Raw genomic sequence first — 19,612 nt, forward strand, 5'->3', positions numbered from 1 at the left:
TTATTTTAAAAACTAAGCCTAGCACAGCACTTTCCAGCTGTAGCAGATCTTCCACATCCTTTCCAGCATACTGGTGAGAAACACTAAGTGAAAATGTATTTCAAGGGAAATTCAACCATTATATTCACCAAGAACCATCACCTCACATGCTAAACTATCTTGATTTATAAATGTAGGTGCTGAGCATTATTTTCTGTATACTTTCCACAACTACAGAGTTCCTTGTATCTCTTCCATGCTGTAGTAGTAGCCTGTGTTTACTAAAAGCCCCAGCTCACCACTGTGAATGACCCCAAGAATGAAGTTTAAGGGTGCAAAGAGAAGGCTACTCCTGCATGCACTCTCCCTGCAGTGGCAAGGTTTCCACTGGCAGTTTTAGCCATTGTGCCTGATTAAGTTTTCTGAATTTCCACATGATCCTTATTGCTTTTGATGCTTCATCTGGAAGCCAAATGAAAGTTTGCCTCAAACCTGCAGGAGTGCCAGGCAAAGGCAGTGCTGGCATTGATCAGCCTGTTTAGCTCTCTATAACTGGATTGCTTTCAGACACATATGCTACTACCAATTCATTTGCACTTAATTGATCACAATTTTGTTTTCATAAGAGTCAAATAATGCTCAAGAGGCCTCATTAGTGCTCCAGTACTACTTAATTCAGCTGACTTGAAAGAAATCTCTCCTGTGAAAAGGAGCAGGTAAGCTTCCTCTAAGTTTAAATTCTGCTGAAGATAACAAAGGTTTACTCATTTAAGAAAAATTTCTTGTCAATATGAAAAGGCACATGGTCCTTCACCATAACATGTGTATCATAGAAACATAGAATGGTTTGGGTTAGAAGGCACCTCTCCAAAGGTCTTTTAGTCCAGCACCCCAGCAGTTAGCAGGGACATCCTCCACTAGATCAGGCTTCTCCAGCCTGACCTTGAAAATGCCCAGGGATGGGGCTTCAACTCACATAAACTACTCCTCATCTTCAAAAAGCAAACTATCAAGCACTGGCATTGACAGCATGAGTTAGGCATTTGAATCTACTCTCTCAGCCTTCTTTTAAACCACTAATTCACAAAGGGGCTCAATCCACACTTAAAAAAAAAAACAAAAAGAAAAGCAAACAGAAGCTGCTCTTGCTCTTCTTCTGCTGGACTCGGAAACTATCTCCATTGATTGCTTTCAGAGATGCACAATGCAGACTAGCAGGGATCAGCAGCAGACCTGAAGCAGGGCTAAAGATAGCCTGACCAAGAATGTTCTAACTTGGCCAGACCATGAAAAAGAGTATTTAGGGTTGGGGAAGGCTTACATTTTGCCAAACTAGAGGTAACAAATTAGGTAGCTACAGAAACACTAAAATATTCTCCCTTAGGAACCATAATCCAGGTTTACATCTCTGAGCATTCAGACATCCCATGTATTTTGTTGCTCTGTGTTCTCCTAGTTTGGAGGTATTTTGGGGATTATTACAGTATGGGAACATTTCTATCTTGCTCATTCTATGATTCTATACTGCTTACTTTAGTCCCAAATCCTGGGTTTGTTACAGATGATTGTATTTTACACTACGCTTCATTAAAGGCTTGCTAAAATGTTCACAGTAAAGCAAGGCAGGAATGTCTCCAGCAGCCCCTCAGTTATTTGGGTTGTCTGTTTTCTGATTTAGTATTAGAAAATTCTCCCTTGCAGCCAACAACCATTTTCCCTAACAGCACACAACCCCCAAACCAAGCAAAAAATCCCATACAATCCCAATCCTTTTAAATGCATGGACTCAATTCCAAAGAAGGTAACTTGTTAGAAATATGGCCTAAATAGGAGGTATTGAATTACTGAGTTCGAGCCTCTGTCATGCTTAGCCACTTCATTAGTCATTAATTCATCAATTTTAATCTTAAAAAGAGTTTTTCATTCTTCGCCTTCCCATTCCATAGCTGTTCCTTAAACTTCACTCCTCTGAGGAGTGGAAACTTTCTTCTTATTCCAGCTTATTCATGGCTATTTTGTTGCCATGCAAGTATGACCTTTTAGCTCGAATCATTCTCTTCTTGTGTAGGTATCACATCCTGTTTTCTAGAACTAAACCAAGGCACGACCCACCAGAGGTTCTGTGTCTGCTACCTTGCTTTTGCAGAACCTGAGCCAAAGAAATCAAACCAAAGACTTTAGTATGACAGCAGCTAACTCCAAGGTGCAAACCTGACTATTCCACATAGCACAGAATACATCTTTAAGGGAGAGGTAACTGCTAAGGTGAAAGTGGAGTTTTGGTCCTGGCATCAAGAAATAGTGCACAGCACCCTTTCAAAAGTGGAAAAGAAACTGAAGGCAAAAAGTGAGTGGACATTTGGCCCCACAGCAAGGACACTGCCTGGTTAGTTTGGTCTGCTGATCTGGAGTGAAAAAGGATCTGAGTTTAGTGGAAGCTTCCATCAGTCTGATGCAGAAACACCAGGCCTGAGTAGTGACATGCTGGGAAAATAATGGGAATGTTTGCAGGGAGTGGAGAAACAGATTTTGGAGATGAAGAAAGCATGGGACTAAAAGAACTGAGAATTAGAACCCTAGTCAGCCAGGGTTCCAGTCCAGAGGCTACTCCAGGCTGCACTGAATTGGCTTTGGTCAAAAGTCATCCATGTTGATGAGCACGGAACCCCCAGCCCTGGTGACTGCAGCTGTGCTAAGCAGGGCCTCCTTCTCTCCATGTCTATTAGAAGTGCCTGCAAATGGCTCTGTGATGGTCCAGATGTTGCCTCCAGACTAAACAGGACCTGGGCATTCACTAGGCACAAGCAGTTAAGTAGAAGCCAGAGAGAGGAAAATGAGTGTATTTCCACAGGGATTTTGAGTCTCCAGATGGCACTGTAGCATCATTCCCCAAAACAGACATTTGGTACAACAGCATATATGGTCACAGCTGAGTCAGTTTGCCTGCTGTGCATAATTACTCATCCCATTGAAATCATGATTTACAGACCACAAATGCTAAGGCAGCTCTGTCGTTGCAGTTGAAACCTTAAATATTAAAGCTTCATGTACACTGTGTGCACAGCAGCTGGAGAACAACAGACAGCTTTATCCTAACAACCTGATGCCAAATAAGATCTTGCAGCACTGCCAATTAATATCAAGACCATTGCTGAGATCTTAGGAAAGGGTTTAGGTCACAAATTAAACAATCTTGTCTATCGTTCTTGCCCTGGGAGGTAATGCCTCTGTACTGCAAAGCAACAACAATACTGGGAGGGGCCAGGGGCAGATGTCAGATCTGCCCGGAGAAGCTGTACAAATACAACATATGCAGCAAACAGAAAAATACAGAAACCTGAGCTGTGCCTTGGCCTGCTTAAGAGTGTGGTGAAACAAAGGACGAAACCCTAGGCTCCTTAAACAGGTCAAGTATACATCAGAGAAGTGAGTCAATCAAACTTCAAGAACCTATCAAAAAGAAAGGCCCTTCTCAATCTCCAGCAGGTTTTCCTTCAACACTACCTGTATTTAAGGTAGCTCAGCTTTTCTTTGGCAAGTTTTTACCCAATAGCCTTGACATTCTCTTCCAAGAAATTCCAGCATTTCACTGTGACAGGATATGAAATGCTGGAGCTGTCCTTCAAGACAGCTTAAAAACCACACTGTGTTTATTCAGCCAGCTTAATACTGATCTATTAATCACCATGAAAACATCAGCTGGTGTGAACCACCTGGGTGACTAAATCCAGACCCTCAGGCAACCATGTAATGAGTATTCATTTTTCAAGGTTCATAAAACATCTGCTCCATGTAGCCTCAAAATTCCCTATCTATGTCTATTTATTATGATGAGTCCCTCCGAGGTAGCAGGTGACCTAGAGGCTGAGGCTCATGGAGTCACAGACTCCCTGATAGAAGGGAGCACATGGCTGGGAAGGTGGTTCACAAGGAGGAGCATGGCACTGTTTTGTGCACAGAGCCATGTCCCTGGACACATTTCCTGCTTTCATCTGCAGCCTCTCTTGTTTCCTCAGTCTTGATACTTGTTTATTTTTTATTTCTTTTTGACTCCTGCCATTCCAGCCTTATTCCTTACTTATGCAGGACCTTATAGTCGTAGCATGCTCTAATAACATCCTACAAGAGCAAGATTTCTCCAGCTAGAGAAAGGATAAAACCCCCAACATCCTGGGCAGCTCATATTTGTACTGCTCATATTTGAGCATGAGGAACTGACAGCAAGAGTTAAATAAGTAACCATAAAAACATTTCCAGCTTATCCTGAAGTACTGTCAGAGTGGAGGAAATTGCAGTGTGCTTACTGACATTTGGGGACCAAATTTAATGAGAATATTATGTGCTGAATATTCATCCAAACCTAGTTTTGGGCAGATTATGGTGTCATAAATATTAGATGGAGAGGCAGATTGTGCTCATTTTGCTGTGGTAGGGGAGATCTAGCACAACACTACTAATGTTTAACAGGGGAATGATACAAAATGAAGCCAAGTAGTGGAGGCTGGGGGAGACATACACACTAGGCTCTGTTCAATGCAGTATTGTTCTTACATTTTTAAATCCTCTGTAAAGCACTTGAAGTTCTCTTTTAGTGAAATTGGTTTGTGCTTCAAGTTGTTCCAGCCCTTCGGGTCTATGGCACACTGTAGTCATTTCTAATTCATCTTCAATTTTGTCTGAAAGAGAAGACAGGGAAATATTTATTTTGCTTGCTACCTTTCCTCTATTAACATGATGGATAAGACAGACTGGACTTCAAGAGCAACAAAGAAAAAAGTCATCAACAGAACTGAGTTGTATAAGTGTTTTCAACCTCTTGAAAGCAAAAGAAAAGCTGTATGAGTAAAAGCAATAGCTCAAGTTTCTTCCTGGGCTGCCAGTTAGGTCCCCATTCACAAAGCTGAAAGTGGTGGTGAGAACAGAAGGGCAGGCAGCAGACATGTTGCTCCAAAAAGCAACACCAGATCTTTCTTATCTAAATATTGAAAAACAACGTGGAGGAAGAGGCCTTTCAAAGGCCCAGCTTTACAGAAAGCTGTGCAAGTTCAAGTAAAAGCAGACACACATTAAGCACATTAGACAGTACCATTATGCCAAGGGTAGACAGTGAAGGAAACTCTTCTGTGTGCTAACCAAAAACCTGCTGAAAGTCACTGCAACCCTAGAAGAAATTCAAGTGGTGTCTGCAGCTGTGAGTCTGGAATGATTCCAGCCTGCATTTGGATGAACATTTTTTTGGGAAACAAGTAAGAAAGGAAAAATACTTATGTGCTTATTATTCAAGAGAATGTTCACCCACAGAGAAGAAAAGCTCTTGAGACATATCACACCCTGTATTACTGTGATCTCACCTCCTTACTGCTGCATGCTTTTACCTGTCAAGCCCTTTTCCCCAGCAGTGCAGGTAATGCCTGACTATATACACATGCTGTACACTATATGTCAGTCTGGGATTCTCTCAACTCCAAGGACTAGACACAGGTTTCAGCAGACAAGAAGATCTCATCTACATCCCAAAATTGCTAGGCATAAAAGATAACTCCCTCCTTGTTATCAAACCCACACAATTTATGACCCATTAAAATGTTTTAGGTTGTTGGGTTCAAGCATAATATAGCTAAATTCCTCCTGAAAAAGAAAGATTTCATGAGAAATGTGCAAGGAAATGGGAACACTTCAAATAAGGAGAAGGCATGAATTCAAAGCAGACAGGCTCAGTGAAAGAACAGAACAGACTAAAGATATCTAGTTAATTAAGGTAAATTAATTAATTCTATATGTATACATGAAACTGCTAAGGGAGGACACACATCAGTGAGTGACAATGGTTAATTAACATTGGTTCACTGTTAAGAAATCATTTTGAAATGGTGGTGAATTCAGCCATCCTCCTAATCCTGACAGAGACAATCCACACCTAAATGCTGTGCTCAAGGTCCCTGACACAGCAAAGGAATAAAAGTAAGAGAGTTGTCATAGCATGGAACAGGAGAAGAGTATCACAGCTGTTCATGATGCAGAAAAAAAATGTTGAACATTGGCAAGTGGCCAGAAGCCCAAAGGAGACGCCTTCTCCACACAAAGGGACATGAAGTCTAGAATTGATGGTTCCTGTTTGAAGAAAAGATGGAAAAACATACCTGCTACAGGAAAAAGAAAATATAATGTGAAATAAGGAGGGGAAAACAATTTCTTTGAAAGAGAAATGCAGATGGAGCTGTATACTACGATAGGAAAAAAAGTGGGAAAGAAATTCCTTAAAATGAGGGAAGGGAAATGAATGATTGAAAAATGGAAAGGAAATCCATTTAGAAGGGAGCCAGGTTAGGGAGACTTGTCACTAATCCATATTTAGTATAGGAAATACCTTTTTGTTTGCCTTTGGCTAACTGTAAGTCATCTAAAACCCTTTACCAAATGCACACAACCTCAGGTATTTCCCTGCTGTCCCCCAATGCAGTAGGCAGTTTCCACTGCCCTTCACAGGCATTCTGTGCTGTGCACTACATAGGCAAGTTAGGCTCTGAGCCTGTCTCTGCTCTGGAAGCAGTTAAGCATGCCCAGTTTTTCACTGACATTTCCCATGGATAGAGTCACTCTAAACTTCCTTAGGACTTCAGTCAGTATAAAATATCAGTGCTCCATACTGGGAATCTAGTTGTTGCATCTTCTAGCATAATTCAGTAAAGGGAGGAAAAGAAATCTGTGTAACCTCGTGTAAGTGGTGAGGCTAATGAGGGAAGCCAGCCTGTTGGATTAATCTCCTACTTGGTTTTATTCATGCTCCTATGGTGTGGAGGCTCATGGGGTTTCTACAGAGGCAGGAAAGGTCTAGGTAAGAAAAGTCACTGTTTGTAGAAGGATTTTGACATGACTAATATTTTTGGGTAGGTATTTTCTTTGCCATATATATTCCCATCTTCTTCTAAAGGGACCACTTCCCCCAAAATTTGTTGGAATTTGTTGTAGCATTCTAAAAATCAAAACATTAAAGAAAAGGTCTCACCCATGGAAAACTTCCTCTAGAGCTCCAAGGGAGCTTAAAAAAAAAATCTATAGAATTACAGCTCAAATCCTGTTCTTCTGTGTCTGATGTAGATGTCATTTTACATGGGCATATTCAAAACTAGGATCTTGCAATTGTTTTTCAGAATATTCTGGAATAAAATATTACTTAGTGAATTTAATAATGATATATTGTCTTTTGGCAATACTGGCCTCATTCAGGGAATTGTTATTTCAAGAGAATGCAATTCATCTTCAGTTTGTCCTGCAAGAACAGGTTTTTCCAACAATCAGTGTGTGAGCTTTGGTCCCACGGGGCAGATATTTCTATGTTAAAAATAAACCAGATTACTGTTGTGGATTTGATTCTATTTCTCATGCTGAGAAACGTGGCTCTTTTCTTTAGAACAAACTGCAGAAAGGAAATCATGAAAAATCCATCCCTTCCAAAGCAATGCTCTATTTTTTCCTTCCATTCTCTATTCTGGAACCAGCATCAGTCTCTGTCTCTAAAGAGGACCTGATGCCTCCCTGTGGGTTAATCCTTTCACCTGCTTCCTTTTCCTTTCCCAAGGGAAATGTGTTGAAACAGCAAAAAACCCCAAACAAACAAACAAAAACTTGTGAAGCTTTAGGTCTGGTCAAGAGTGCATTCAAAATGACACCAGACCACCTTTTCAGTAAACACACTAAAAATGGTGACAATTGCTGCTTCAGTGAAACATGCAACAAAGCAGTTCTGGGCGTTTCTTGGAGCCTTGCTGTTAAAATAAATACAGGAGAGACATATTAGGTTATTTTACCTATCACTCACCAACAAAAAGCTATTTTCCATGAAACACCAAGAGGTGTTTCATGATACCTGTTTTAAAACATAAAACTTACTCTAGAAGTAGCTACTTCATATTAATAGGCCTTACAGATCAAATATCCCCTCCCTTATGTTCATCAGACATTTACATTTAAACTTTCCTCAGTTGTCAGCCCATATGCACAGATTCCCTTTAACCTCTGCTCATCCTTTCTCTCTTCTCTGCTAACGTCCAGGGGGGCACAGCTCAGACCTCAGAGGAGGAGGCACCTGGAGCAGAAGGACACAAATTGCTCTTTTGTGCACATTGATTGGTTCCAACTCAGTTGTCCACCCCACCCACTTGTTTTTTGGTCATTATTTGTTTCCTTTCAGTGATTTCTCTCAAGTCAGCTCCTTTGAACCTTTTTCTTCCATTCGCTGATTCTCCATAAATTAACCACAGTAACTCTAGCGGTGAAAAGGGAGACGGCTCTCTTCCTCATCTGCCCTTGCCTTTTGTCATGGAGATTGTATTTCCTCTTATTTACATTTTCATTATCTCACTGGCTCAGTCCCTCCCAGCTCTTCAGGGATGTCACTGTATGAAACATGAGCTCCTGCATTTGTAACAACTGCAGTTTTATTAAACCAAAGCTCACTTTGCAGCGGTGAGTGCAGGCGGAGGCACACACAGACAGCTCCACAGGCGAATGTACAGCTGTATTAGGGAAGCAGGACGTTAAGGTATTTTATCTAATATCATGTTACTCCTCAGTTTGCCTTGCTTACAGCTTGCTGAACATCCCAAGAGATTTGGCTGTGAGAAACAACAATGCCACTGGTTTAAAGTTAATTTTCTTCTCTTTTAATTCGCAATAGACTGTGAATAGACTTAGGGCCTGACTAGAGACACTGCAAAGGGTCTTTGTGGTCACCTGCTCAGCTCAGGTGACATGTTGACCTTACAGCATCCATGAGCTCCTGTCCTGCTCAGTGGAGACACTCACCTTGATGTCTGGGTAGCATACCACTTGTGAGAGCTTGAACCTTAGCAAATGGATCCAAATCTATGATCCTGGATCTCAGAGCATACCTTTTTTTTTTTTTTTTGGTTGTTCTTGGGTTATCTGTGCTTACCAATGAGATGGACCCAGTAATTAAACCAGGAGCTTTCTCCAACTCCAGCACTTGCTGAAATCATCCCTGGATTAATCCTGTTTGCAGCAGATGGTTGCAGTAAATTGTGTCCTAGGCTGAAGGTGGTCTGGACTGTTCAGCTGGTGCAGGACATGCTTTTCTGGCAAAGTGTTTAAAACTTTAAAACTGGAGGAAGTGGAAGTAGTGGTTGCTGATTCAGAATTTTTCTCTGGCCATGCTTTTATGGCTGATTTAATATGAAGCCTAGGGTTGATGGAAGCACCTGTCATAATCTTACACCGAAGTAAATCCAGGTTATGACAATGACTTCATTTTGCACTTTTTGTGCAAAACACCATCTCTATTTGCTTAGCATGTGGGATAGGCACGTTCTGTCCATCAGACAAAATAAGTAGTGGCTTCACTTTACAAAGACAAGTAATCCTGACAGACTTGCCAGTACATGCATATTTTATGGATTGTTGCTAATGAAAGATATTGTATTTAATTTCTCTGCTGCTTGCTCAAGAGCAAAGAATAAATTTTCATTAGAGCAGATCAATATTTTAACTGAACATACTTTGGAAATTACTTAACGTGGCTTGGTTTATACACCCTTGTGTGTCTGTTCTAATTTCACCTTTTCTTATCTGTAGAATTTGAAGTTTTCCAGACTTGGACTGCCTGCAAATGACTGTTTCACTGCTGTAAGCTTTGCTAAATGGAATTTGCATTTCCCCCAGTGTTAAACTGGTGTAATTTAAGGATATTTACGTTAAGAGCTGTCTTGTACATCTACATACCTATGGACAAAATTGTTTCATCATCAAGGAAGAGAGATTTTCCACCACAGCTGACTACTGCTTTCCATCACAGAACCAGGCAGATGGACTCAGCCCTCCCCTTTCCCATTGTAAAGGCAAGAAATCTCTTGATTTGGAGGGAAAACAACCTGCTCCAATATTTCAGTTTTCCAGATCTTTCTGTTCCATTTGACACAGGCACATCTGTCTGCCAGGCTATGGAAAACACTCTTTCATTGTCAATTTATCTTAAACATGCACAGGTAAGGTAATGCACATCCAAGACACCTACATGAACTGAGGCACAGCCCAAACTCAATTTCTAAATGTACAGAGACCCAGTCAGTCACCAGTAGCACAGAACAAGTGATGTCAGCACAGGAGTCAAGTCCTAAACTGTTGTCCTAAACAGCACATTTTCTACTGTTCTCTTTGGTGAGCAATCCATACATTCCTCACATCCAGCAATCATTTCCTCACAAGCGGAACAGCTTACACTGACCACAGACCATGCTGGAGATGATGTGGGGTTTCCTTCTCTAAAGATCTTCAAAACCCACCTGCACTCATTCCTGTGTGACCTGTCCTAGGTGATCCTGCTTTGAAGGGGGAGTTTGACTCAATGACCTCTGGAGGTGCCTTCCAACCCCCAGCATTCTGTGATTCTGTGAAACAATAGTGTGTTATTTTCAGCTGCTTTCTGGGCTCTGCTGCTGGACAGTCGTTGGGCTCACATGTATTCACAGGATCACAGGATGTTAGGGGTTGGAAGGCACCTCTGGAGATCTTTGGGTCCAACCCCGCTGCCAGAGCAGGACCATGTAATCTCTCACAGGTTGCACAGGTCTTGATTAACCTGCTCCTTCTTCCTCTTGCTGACAGCTGCCTCTGCACAAAGAAGTACCTTGCACAAAAGCACAGGGTTTGTTTTGCTGGGCCAAACTCTCTTGTGAAACCTTTCCCACAGCAACCACCTAAAATGTTGGAGTGTTTCCAGCCCTCCATCCTATGTGCCTGGCAAGCAAGCAATAGCAGTGTCTCATGACATTGTTAGGGCTGGCCAAGGGCGACCCAAGGCCTCAACCACAGCTTAAGGGGGGGTGTGTAAATGATGGTTTAATAAAAATGCAAATGGCCCTGTCCCTTCCTTCCAACAGCTGCAAGGTGAAACTGTAATGCCAGGCTCCACGGCTAATGGGAGAATTCTGAAAACGTGTTGCTTATAATAAATTCACTTTTTGTTAAAGAAAGAAGTCAAGATGTGAAATGCAGCTAATGTGCCCTGTGTTAATTGTAAAACTGACAAGCAGTAGATGAAATGGGTAATCTTACCAATACAGCATAAGGGGATTAAATTATGCGCAAGAATTATTAGACTGCATCTTATTTTTATTAAAAAAAACATTAGCTATATTTTAGGAGCAAGGACCTGAAGAAAAAATTAACTCTAGTTTATCCATGACATCTTTGAAATTAATCTCCAGACAGAATACTTGCTTGGGCAGATCTCACAGGAAATAGATCCTGCCTGTGGGAAACCAGTTGCAAATACTTGAAAATTTCATGAAGAAAAATAACTCAGGGCCTGAGTCCATAAACACTCATTAAGGCAGAAAGCTAAGGGGAAGGGAGTCAGACAACAGTTGCATTACTGATGCAGACCCTGCATGCTGGTGTAAGTGGCGTCTGTAGGAAATCCTACTTTTGTGAAGTCCTTTGAGGTCTGTGGTTGGGGCAGAGGCAGCTCCCAAATACAGCTCCACTAATGGGGACAGTCAAAATGTTCTTGTGCAGTTTTGGGTGCTTCCACCAGGAGAAAAATTCAAGTTTTAGCCTTTAAGCCACCCCATATGGCAAATACCTGCAGACCAAGAAGTCTAGGATGGCACACTGACAGCTGAGCTACCACTTAAGAGCATGGCTATGCTCATCTGTGAGTCTTAAAAAACCCTAAAGTAAAATCAGCTAATGGAAAACATCAATAGAATGGCACTAAGATATGTACTGATCTATCAAATATTAAACACATGTAATTAAAGTGGAACAGCCCTTTATTAATAAATTATTATTATTAATATTATTTTGCCTGGCTGAAGAAAACTATTTTCAAACCAAAGGGATCTCTCCATCCAATGAAACAAGAAGGAGCTTGTGGTGTGTCCTTACTTGCCCACTCCCTTTTCCTGAAGTAATTTTTTGACTCCATTTCACCACTAAATCATCAATATCAAATTCATTACAGGTTGTTCTACCTGGATGAAGCTGCAAAACCACCAGTTGCAGAGAAAAACTGCACAACAGACCAACCATTACTAATTCTTGCAATGTTCTATGCAAAATATCATCGATAAACACTTTACCTTTCTACTCACAGTGGTACACAGGAAGCTAGAACAAGGTTATACTCTGAAAGAGGAGGTGCAGGAATAATCAGAGGCCACAGGTCCCTTCCAAAATATCTTTCTGGCACACAAGCAAGACCAGGTACAGTGATTTGAACACGAACTACACAATGTCAGGCTTGACTCTGTGTTTCTGCAGACACTGTGTGAAGTCTGCTCATCATTAGAAACATCTTTGTGGCTGTGGCCATTCCCAGGGTAGGAGGCAACAGAGTGTGCTACCACTGCACTGGACCTTACCTGGGACAGCACTAGCTTTTCAATTTTCCTTGCACATTCCCACCTGTCTGTAGCAACATTCATATGGGAAGCAACTTGTCAAAACAGGTGGAAAAGCCTGCTGGGTGTTTTACTGCAGAAAAGGTGCTTTTGGGACAAGTACTTTTCTCCAAGCAGCTGTTCAAAGGTGAATTTGCAAAAAGCACTCACTGGAAACGTTACGAAGTCAATTCCCTCTGATGATTTTTTTGAAAATTCCCACTAACACCATCTCAAAACTTTACATGGAGAGTACCTGACCTGCTAAATACTTGACTTAGCATGTCATGATAAAGCACTTCACACAGAAGAGCTTGGAGGTTGAGTACAAGATGGGACTGCCTTCATCAGAGAGGACTTGGCTGCTCTGCCGCTGCAGCCTTATCCAACCCTATAATTTTCAAGCACCTTTGATTTTGTTTGCTGCCAGCACTGAAACTGAGAATAAACTCAGCCAGGGGGAACTTGTTTCTAGCTTAAGAAAACCTTTGCTACAAAAATGATATGACCAATAGAGTCAAACTGGTTTAAATTTTACCTCTCTGATACAGGTAAAACTATCGGGCAGGGTCTAGGAAAAAGTAAGAAAAGAATTTAACAAAAAGAAAGTGACAACCATACACAGCTTTGTCTTTTCTTAATTTTAGGGTGACACTGGATTGTCCTGTAAGTGCCATAGGGTCCCCTTTCACAGAGACTGCAGGATTTTTTCTAGGTGTATTTTACCAATTTTTTTCTCCCTGAAATCCCTCTTTCCCTTAACCCAAGGAGCATGAAAACAAGGCAGACCTTGCTGTCCCCTGCATGACCATCAAACTCTAGGCAGTGAGTGAAAGGAAGCACACATGCAGTCATGCACCCATGCAAACATCCATGCATGCAACAAGACAGCAATGCAGCAATCATCCTAGCAGCTCTGAGAAGGCATAAGGACTTTGCATGCAACAAGAGGGGTCCATGGCCACAGCCTTCCTCTCCACAACTTAGCATTTTGACAGCTGTAGAAATAAAGAAGTGATTAGTAAGGGTGAAGAAGTCCCAAGTGGTCTGAAAGACTCTTAGCTGCTGTTCTTTGAAAACACTTCACTTGCAACATGGTCATTTTGTGCTATCCTCACATTCCCTGGGAGAAAATTTCATTAGCAAATTAGACTAAAAGTTACAAAATTATATAATTATTTTGAAGATTTTTATATAGCTTCTCATGACATCACTTTCTCTTTGCTGGGGAATTGGGTACACAGTATGACCTGCAAGAACCTGTAAAAGGAACAAGAATTTTGTTCAGAATGTTACTGTTTGTGGCTCCCTTGCCTTGCCTTCAACCTGAGCAGCTCCTGCCCTCAGGCCATCTGCCTGCCATCTATTTCCTTCATTTCCATGTAGTGTGTGCCTCCAGCTGCCCAAACATCCAGAACACCTTCTCACCATGCCTTTGACTCCACAGTATCTCACTTCCTGTTGCTGCTGCCTAAGAAGCATTAGTGAGCCCACCTAGTTTCATGCTCAATACTTTCCCATTAACTAAAATACATCAAACCCCACACATGTATATAAGTGAGAATGAATTTCCACCTGGTGCACATGAGAAGAAGGTTTAAACACATTGCACACATTGCAACAGCATTAAACTGTTTGAGAGATTGAACTTCCTTTCATTATTCTCTTTCTGAGCTTTTTACTTTCAGCTTGCCCTTGACAGAGGCATAGCTACATGAAACGAAAATGTCTTTGGGATGGATCTTAACCTGGTGCAGGAACTGAAAGAATTTACTCTCCATTAGAGTGTTTAATACAGTATTTGGCTGCAGACAAAACTAGCAGAAGCGAAGATTAGAAGATGGCTTCCCACCAGCATCAATGACATGAGAAAATGCCTGGTGCTTAGCCTTGCTAACTGGATCAGCTGTTCTCTGAGAAATGAACAACTAAAAGAAAAACACATAAAACCCAAGAACAAGAAACCAGCACAAGAAAACCACAGTAGCAGCTCCAGTTGGTTGCTGCTGTGCAAGAGCAATGGAGATACTAAGGAGATGAATAACAGAAGTGAATCCTGAACAACTCAAGGCAGAGATAGCATTCACCGATTAATGACTACAGGTACCTCCACACTTCCCCCTACAGAACTGAAACTTCAAGAATACTTCCAAGGGAATCTGGTCTCAGGAGTAAAATGCTTACAACCAACCATGGATTTAAAGGGCCTGCCTAGCCCCCAACACACGCTAGACAGCAGTGCATACCGGGAGCTTTACTGAAAGCAAATGAACTCCACTCTGCCACATGCAGTTTAAGCACATGACTTTGAACCTTCTTGATCCACCAAGACAGGTTTGCAATAATGAGCTGTTGCTTAAAGAGGTCCTGAATCTCTGCAGAAGCAAAGGGTGTTGAGCCGTTAGCCATAAAATCACTCACTGCCAGTAAAATTCTGCTTTACTGGGTAACCTAAGGACAGCATAAAACTCCCATCCCACTTCAAGTCTAGTAAGGAAGGATCTCAATTTGCATTCTAACACTAGCTGCAAACTAACTTCTCTCTGTGAGAACAAAGAAATGTAAATATAGTCATTAGAGAAAGCATGATAATAATGTCCCAAGTTAGTGAGGGTGAAATCAATTAATAGGAAGAGCTAAGCATACGGAGAGGTCCCACTGTAACTATTGGGCTTGAAAAGATGAAGGTGCATCAGAGATGATTAACAGATAGCAGGAAGACAATAAATGTGCTGCAAAAAAAGAGAAAGTTGAGCTCTTTTTCTGTATTGGGTAACCTTGTGGGTTATCAGAAGTTTACAGTGTAGATAATACTTTCTGGATATAAATAATATTCTTTGCTTCTTTACAGAGATAGGAAAAAAAAGCCATTAAAGAGAAATAGAAAAAAAGCTTCTTGTAACAATAAGGTTTACTTCACTGTACAAAAACTGTCTCAGAGCCACCTTTCAAGGGTTCAGCTGGAAATTAATTCCCTTCTAGATTATTCAAATTCTTATGAAGAGTTTTAGGTTCACAGTCTGTATTTTTTTATTCAACACTGAATTGCTCTCTTTTGAAAATAGCACTTTTCAATGAGCACCACAGAAAATTTCTTAATAAGCACCTCAAATGCATAGGCTTATGCCTGCTTAACACAATGAATAGTACAAATAAGAGATACTACAGTGGTGGTGCCACCACTTGCAAAACTTCTTCCTAAAAAATCAGAAGCACTTACTGAAGACTTTATTAGTTGTCATCTCTTCCAAAAGGAGTCTTAGGATTTTTTTTCCCCTCTAAACCCCTTAGGTTATGGATTATTCTCTAGGCAAGGTAATGAAGCAGTTTCTGAGCAACTATGGATCAATGAAAAAGAAGACCAAAAAGCATAAATTCAGTTCATTGTTTCTGATGATTGACCCTGTTCCTATTTTCTGAGAAAATAGACATGGCAGAGAGCACTGATCTCAATGCAAACCCCACTCCTGTCATAGAGCAGAGTTTGTTACACAGTGGAGAGATTTTCCTTTCTGCCCCACTTTTAAGCAACCAGAGTACTAGAGTGCTGTAGAGTGTGATGGGACATTGAACTGGCCAGAGGCATATCTGCCTCAGGCTCTTGAGTATCAAGAAGACTTAAAAAAAAAAAATAAAAAAATCAGAAGGCAGGTTTTCAGACCCCAGTCCAGACTGTTTTATTGAATGAATTTCAAGAAACTCAACAGAAGAGATATAAAAATGGCTTTATACACGAATCCCTCACTGCCAAACACGCAAAGGGGATGGGTCCTTAGCCCCAGGATTGTTTTCAGCCAGTTCTGTTGTTTTCTCAGTTACAAGATTACCAACACAACCTCACTGCCCTCAGGCAGAAGTAAATTTATTTCATAAACATCCTAGAGCCAGTGGAAAAAACACTGTCCTGCAGTTGTCACAGCTGTTAGGAAGTGGCAAATCAAAGCATTCAACAGGATCTTCTTTACCCTTGGAAGTCTCTAATTAGGACTGTTGAAAAATCTCTTCACACTACGTGACCTGCTGCTTCTCAGTGTAGTTATGGGGAGAAAAATTAACTACTAAAGATCTCAGTACTTCCTCAGCAGCAATAGATGAAGCTGCATACTTGCTGCTGCACGAGAAGGAATGAAGGTTCATCTCACTGCTTGCTCCCAGGCAGAGCTGCTCCAGCTCTACACATCTCACAGAGAGGAATTTCTCTCTCTACAGGCCTGAGCAGAACTACCTTTGTGTCTGCCTAAGGTATCACTGGATGTCCCTGGTTCTTAGAGAAGAAGGAGAAGAGGTTTTCTCTTCCTTATGCCAAGGCTGTGGCATGCCTGGGCTGCCCTAGCTTCTGAGTATTTGGTTTTAGAGCTGCCCCTCTGTCAGAAGATTTGCTCAGTCACACAGTGAGCATGGGACAGAGCTCAGGTCACTCCGAGATACTCACAGGCACACCTAGGCAGAGGAAGAAATCTGCTGGTAAAGGTCATTGCTTGTAATTTATTCTTTTTCAAATTGGTTCTGTGTGGAGATAAAGAGCAGAAAATAGAAAAATGTTCATGCAAATCCTATTTCCTGAAAGCTTACTGCCTGGCTAACTACAATGAAACATTCCTTTCCCCTGACAATCTAATGGCTGAAGACATGACAGGCAGCAGCAGAGAGCATCTCTGGCCTCCAGAGAGGGGCAAACCCTGACAAAGATCAGTTTTGCAGAAGACCTGTTTCTTATTAATGGATAACCACCCTTGCAAAAAGATCCTATCACAGCTACTCACAGCATTAACCTAACAGCTTAAACATACCACTAGACTTTTACTATAGTTTAGAGCAGTAATTACTGCTTGGAAAACAATAAGTTAAGTTGTGGAAGTCTCCCACACATGCTTTGGTAAGGTACAGAGAGTGCAAACAACGAATAATAGACGCAGAGAGCTCCTCAAAAACGTGGTACCAAGCCTCTGGCCTTAGAAGTGGTTCCCCCAGCCTGGGAACTGCAGGATGAGCCAGGATCAAGGCAAGATTCTGATTCCAAAGCAGCAACAGAAAGGAAAACCAGGATAATATGTCAAGCCATCAAGCTGTGATGCTTTATCAGAAGAAATATCAGAAAGTCTTCCGAGGGCAGTTAATAAATTAAATAGTCATAGGAGACATCTGAATTATAAATGAAGCAATGGAAATTTTTCTATTTTTTGGACTAGGTTATTCATCACAAAACCTCTGATGAGCCAAGACAACACATTACAAATGGACTTATTCTCTCTGAGAATTATTGCTGCCAGTGGTTTGTTTTTTTTCTTACTGAAAAGCAAAGCAGGCACTCCAAGTCCCAGATTTATTACTGTGCTGGTTTCCATCAACATTGGCGTACTCTAGCTCTGAGTTAGAAAAAGGCTTGTGGAAGAACAATAATCAATGAATACATAGTGTGGGAGAATCAAACTATCAGAAAGAATAATTAGTTCAGTGCCTAATTCAAGGATGGGCTATCCTTGGCTTATTAGAAGGGAAAACATAACTTGATATTTGGGCATTAAGATAGTTTGTGCACTGTAGTTAAAACCTATAGTTATTTTTGCCCTCAAAGGTGGGATTTTGAACAGGTGGGACTCCATACCCTTGGCTCTGGCTGCAGAACTGACATGAGGATGAAGCAGACATTTGGAAGATGAAGGTAAATAAACAATGATGAAAGGACAAACACAACTTGAACAACACAAAACCCTTATAATGGACACTCTCAATCACATATATAGTGTTTAAGGCCATGACTGCAGGGGATCACAAAGCTGCAGCCTCACTTGAGATTTCTTTATTCTGGGCTAGGACTTGTCACCTGGAGATGGAGAATGTGTGCATGTGTGTGTGCATCATCTTCTCATCAACAGCTTCACTGAGCCTTCCAAAGCTGTGCCTCTGCTCCAGTGCCGCAGGCTGCTGCTGGGAGTACCTAACTGCAGCCACAGCCCAGAGGACAGCCCAGACACACTGGGGCCATCATGGGCCAGATGCTGCTGCAGGCTGCTGCTGCCACCTGATAGGTGCCCCACAGCCATAAACATGTCAGTAGGGGCTGAAGGTCCCTGTGTCTGAGCCATCCTTGGGTGCAGGAACAGGAACAGCTTGGGCTGAGCTCCCAAACAGGGCACTGAAGCTCAGAGTTCAGATTGTTTTGTGGGAGATGTCATGCTTCCAAAGGTGATGGATCCAGAATGGAAAGGTAAATTAAAAAAAAAAAAAAAAAAACAACAAAAAACCACCCACAAAAAAACCCCACAAACCCCCCCCACCAAACAAACAAATAAACCCCCCCCAACACCAAACAAAAAACCAATCCAACAAAACCCCCCAACTTATATTCCACAAAATGGCAGTTTTGACTGTGATCTAGAAAACTTCCTTTTGAAAAATCTTTCAAATTTCCCTTCTCACAAATGTTCAGATTTCATTGCAATATAGGCAGAAGTCATCTCTACTTGCAGAATGTTTGTAGTCAGTTTGTCTCAGTTCCTTCACAGTGCAAAGGCTCTGGGTAGCTCTCTTCTCTGTTAAGTTACCCAGCTCCATGAAGTGTTACTTCATTACTGGGGAACTACAGAACAAGTGAAATACAGATGCTCACAGCTAAGCAACTACACTGGAATTCTGCACAACGCAAACTCCACATTATTCACTGCTTCTGCTTTATACTTAAGTTTCAGTTTCTTAAAATCAGCTTTTGCCTTTTTTCTCTCTCTCTTTTTTTTTTTTTTAAATACGCTTTCTTAGGTTTTGTTTTGTTTGGGTGGTTTTCATTTTGTTTTGTTTGGGTAGGCTGGTGTTTGTTTTAACAGAAAGAGAAGGATTTATTTTTGTCAGGCTGAAAATGTGTGGGTTTGCTCACACATGTTAAAAAGAAAGGAAAAAGAAATTATGTTTTGTTTATTAAACACAGTTAACCCTGCTTGGAAACAGCAGTGTGTGAACCAGAATGTGCTGTGTAAACCAGAATTCGCTGTGTAACTATCAGGCAATGCTAGCATCTGCAGGGGGAGTGAATTTGGGAGCAACTTTCCTCCTATAATAGCAGACTGGTCAGCTCACCACCATGATGTGACAATTCACCAAAAGACTAGAAGAAGTACAATTTGTTTGGTCCAGGGAGAACTGATGAATTAAACACTGCTATTAAATAAGCACACTACAGATTCCACTTAGACAGAATTATCCAAAAGGTTTCTTCTTCCCATGTCACAGACCTGGTGTTT

At 41.3% G+C, this 19,612-nt stretch overlaps 1 protein-coding gene across 6 annotated transcripts in view; it reads right to left on the bottom strand.

Moving 5' to 3' along the window:
• The window catches only part of KCNIP1 (potassium voltage-gated channel interacting protein 1), a 245,090-nt gene that overhangs the window by 11,728 nt on the left and 213,750 nt on the right, over positions 1 to 19,612 (bottom strand). For 3 of the 6 annotated variants that reach the window (XM_054389415.1, XM_054389412.1, XM_054389413.1), the window contains one exon: positions 4,531 to 4,655. In XM_054389415.1, the coding sequence (XP_054245390.1) occupies positions 4,531 to 4,655 (125 nt within the window). Of the gene's footprint in view, positions 1 to 2,968; positions 2,986 to 3,886; positions 3,891 to 4,530; positions 4,657 to 6,691; positions 6,702 to 12,915; positions 12,935 to 19,612 lie in introns of those variants that run through there. The other 3 variants (XM_054389418.1, XM_054389416.1, XM_054389417.1) reach the window with 3 other exon arrangements.

Source organism: Indicator indicator, chromosome 18, assembly GCF_027791375.1.
Source record: "Indicator indicator isolate 239-I01 chromosome 18, UM_Iind_1.1, whole genome shotgun sequence".
Taxonomy (NCBI): domain Eukaryota; kingdom Metazoa; phylum Chordata; class Aves; order Piciformes; family Indicatoridae; genus Indicator; species Indicator indicator.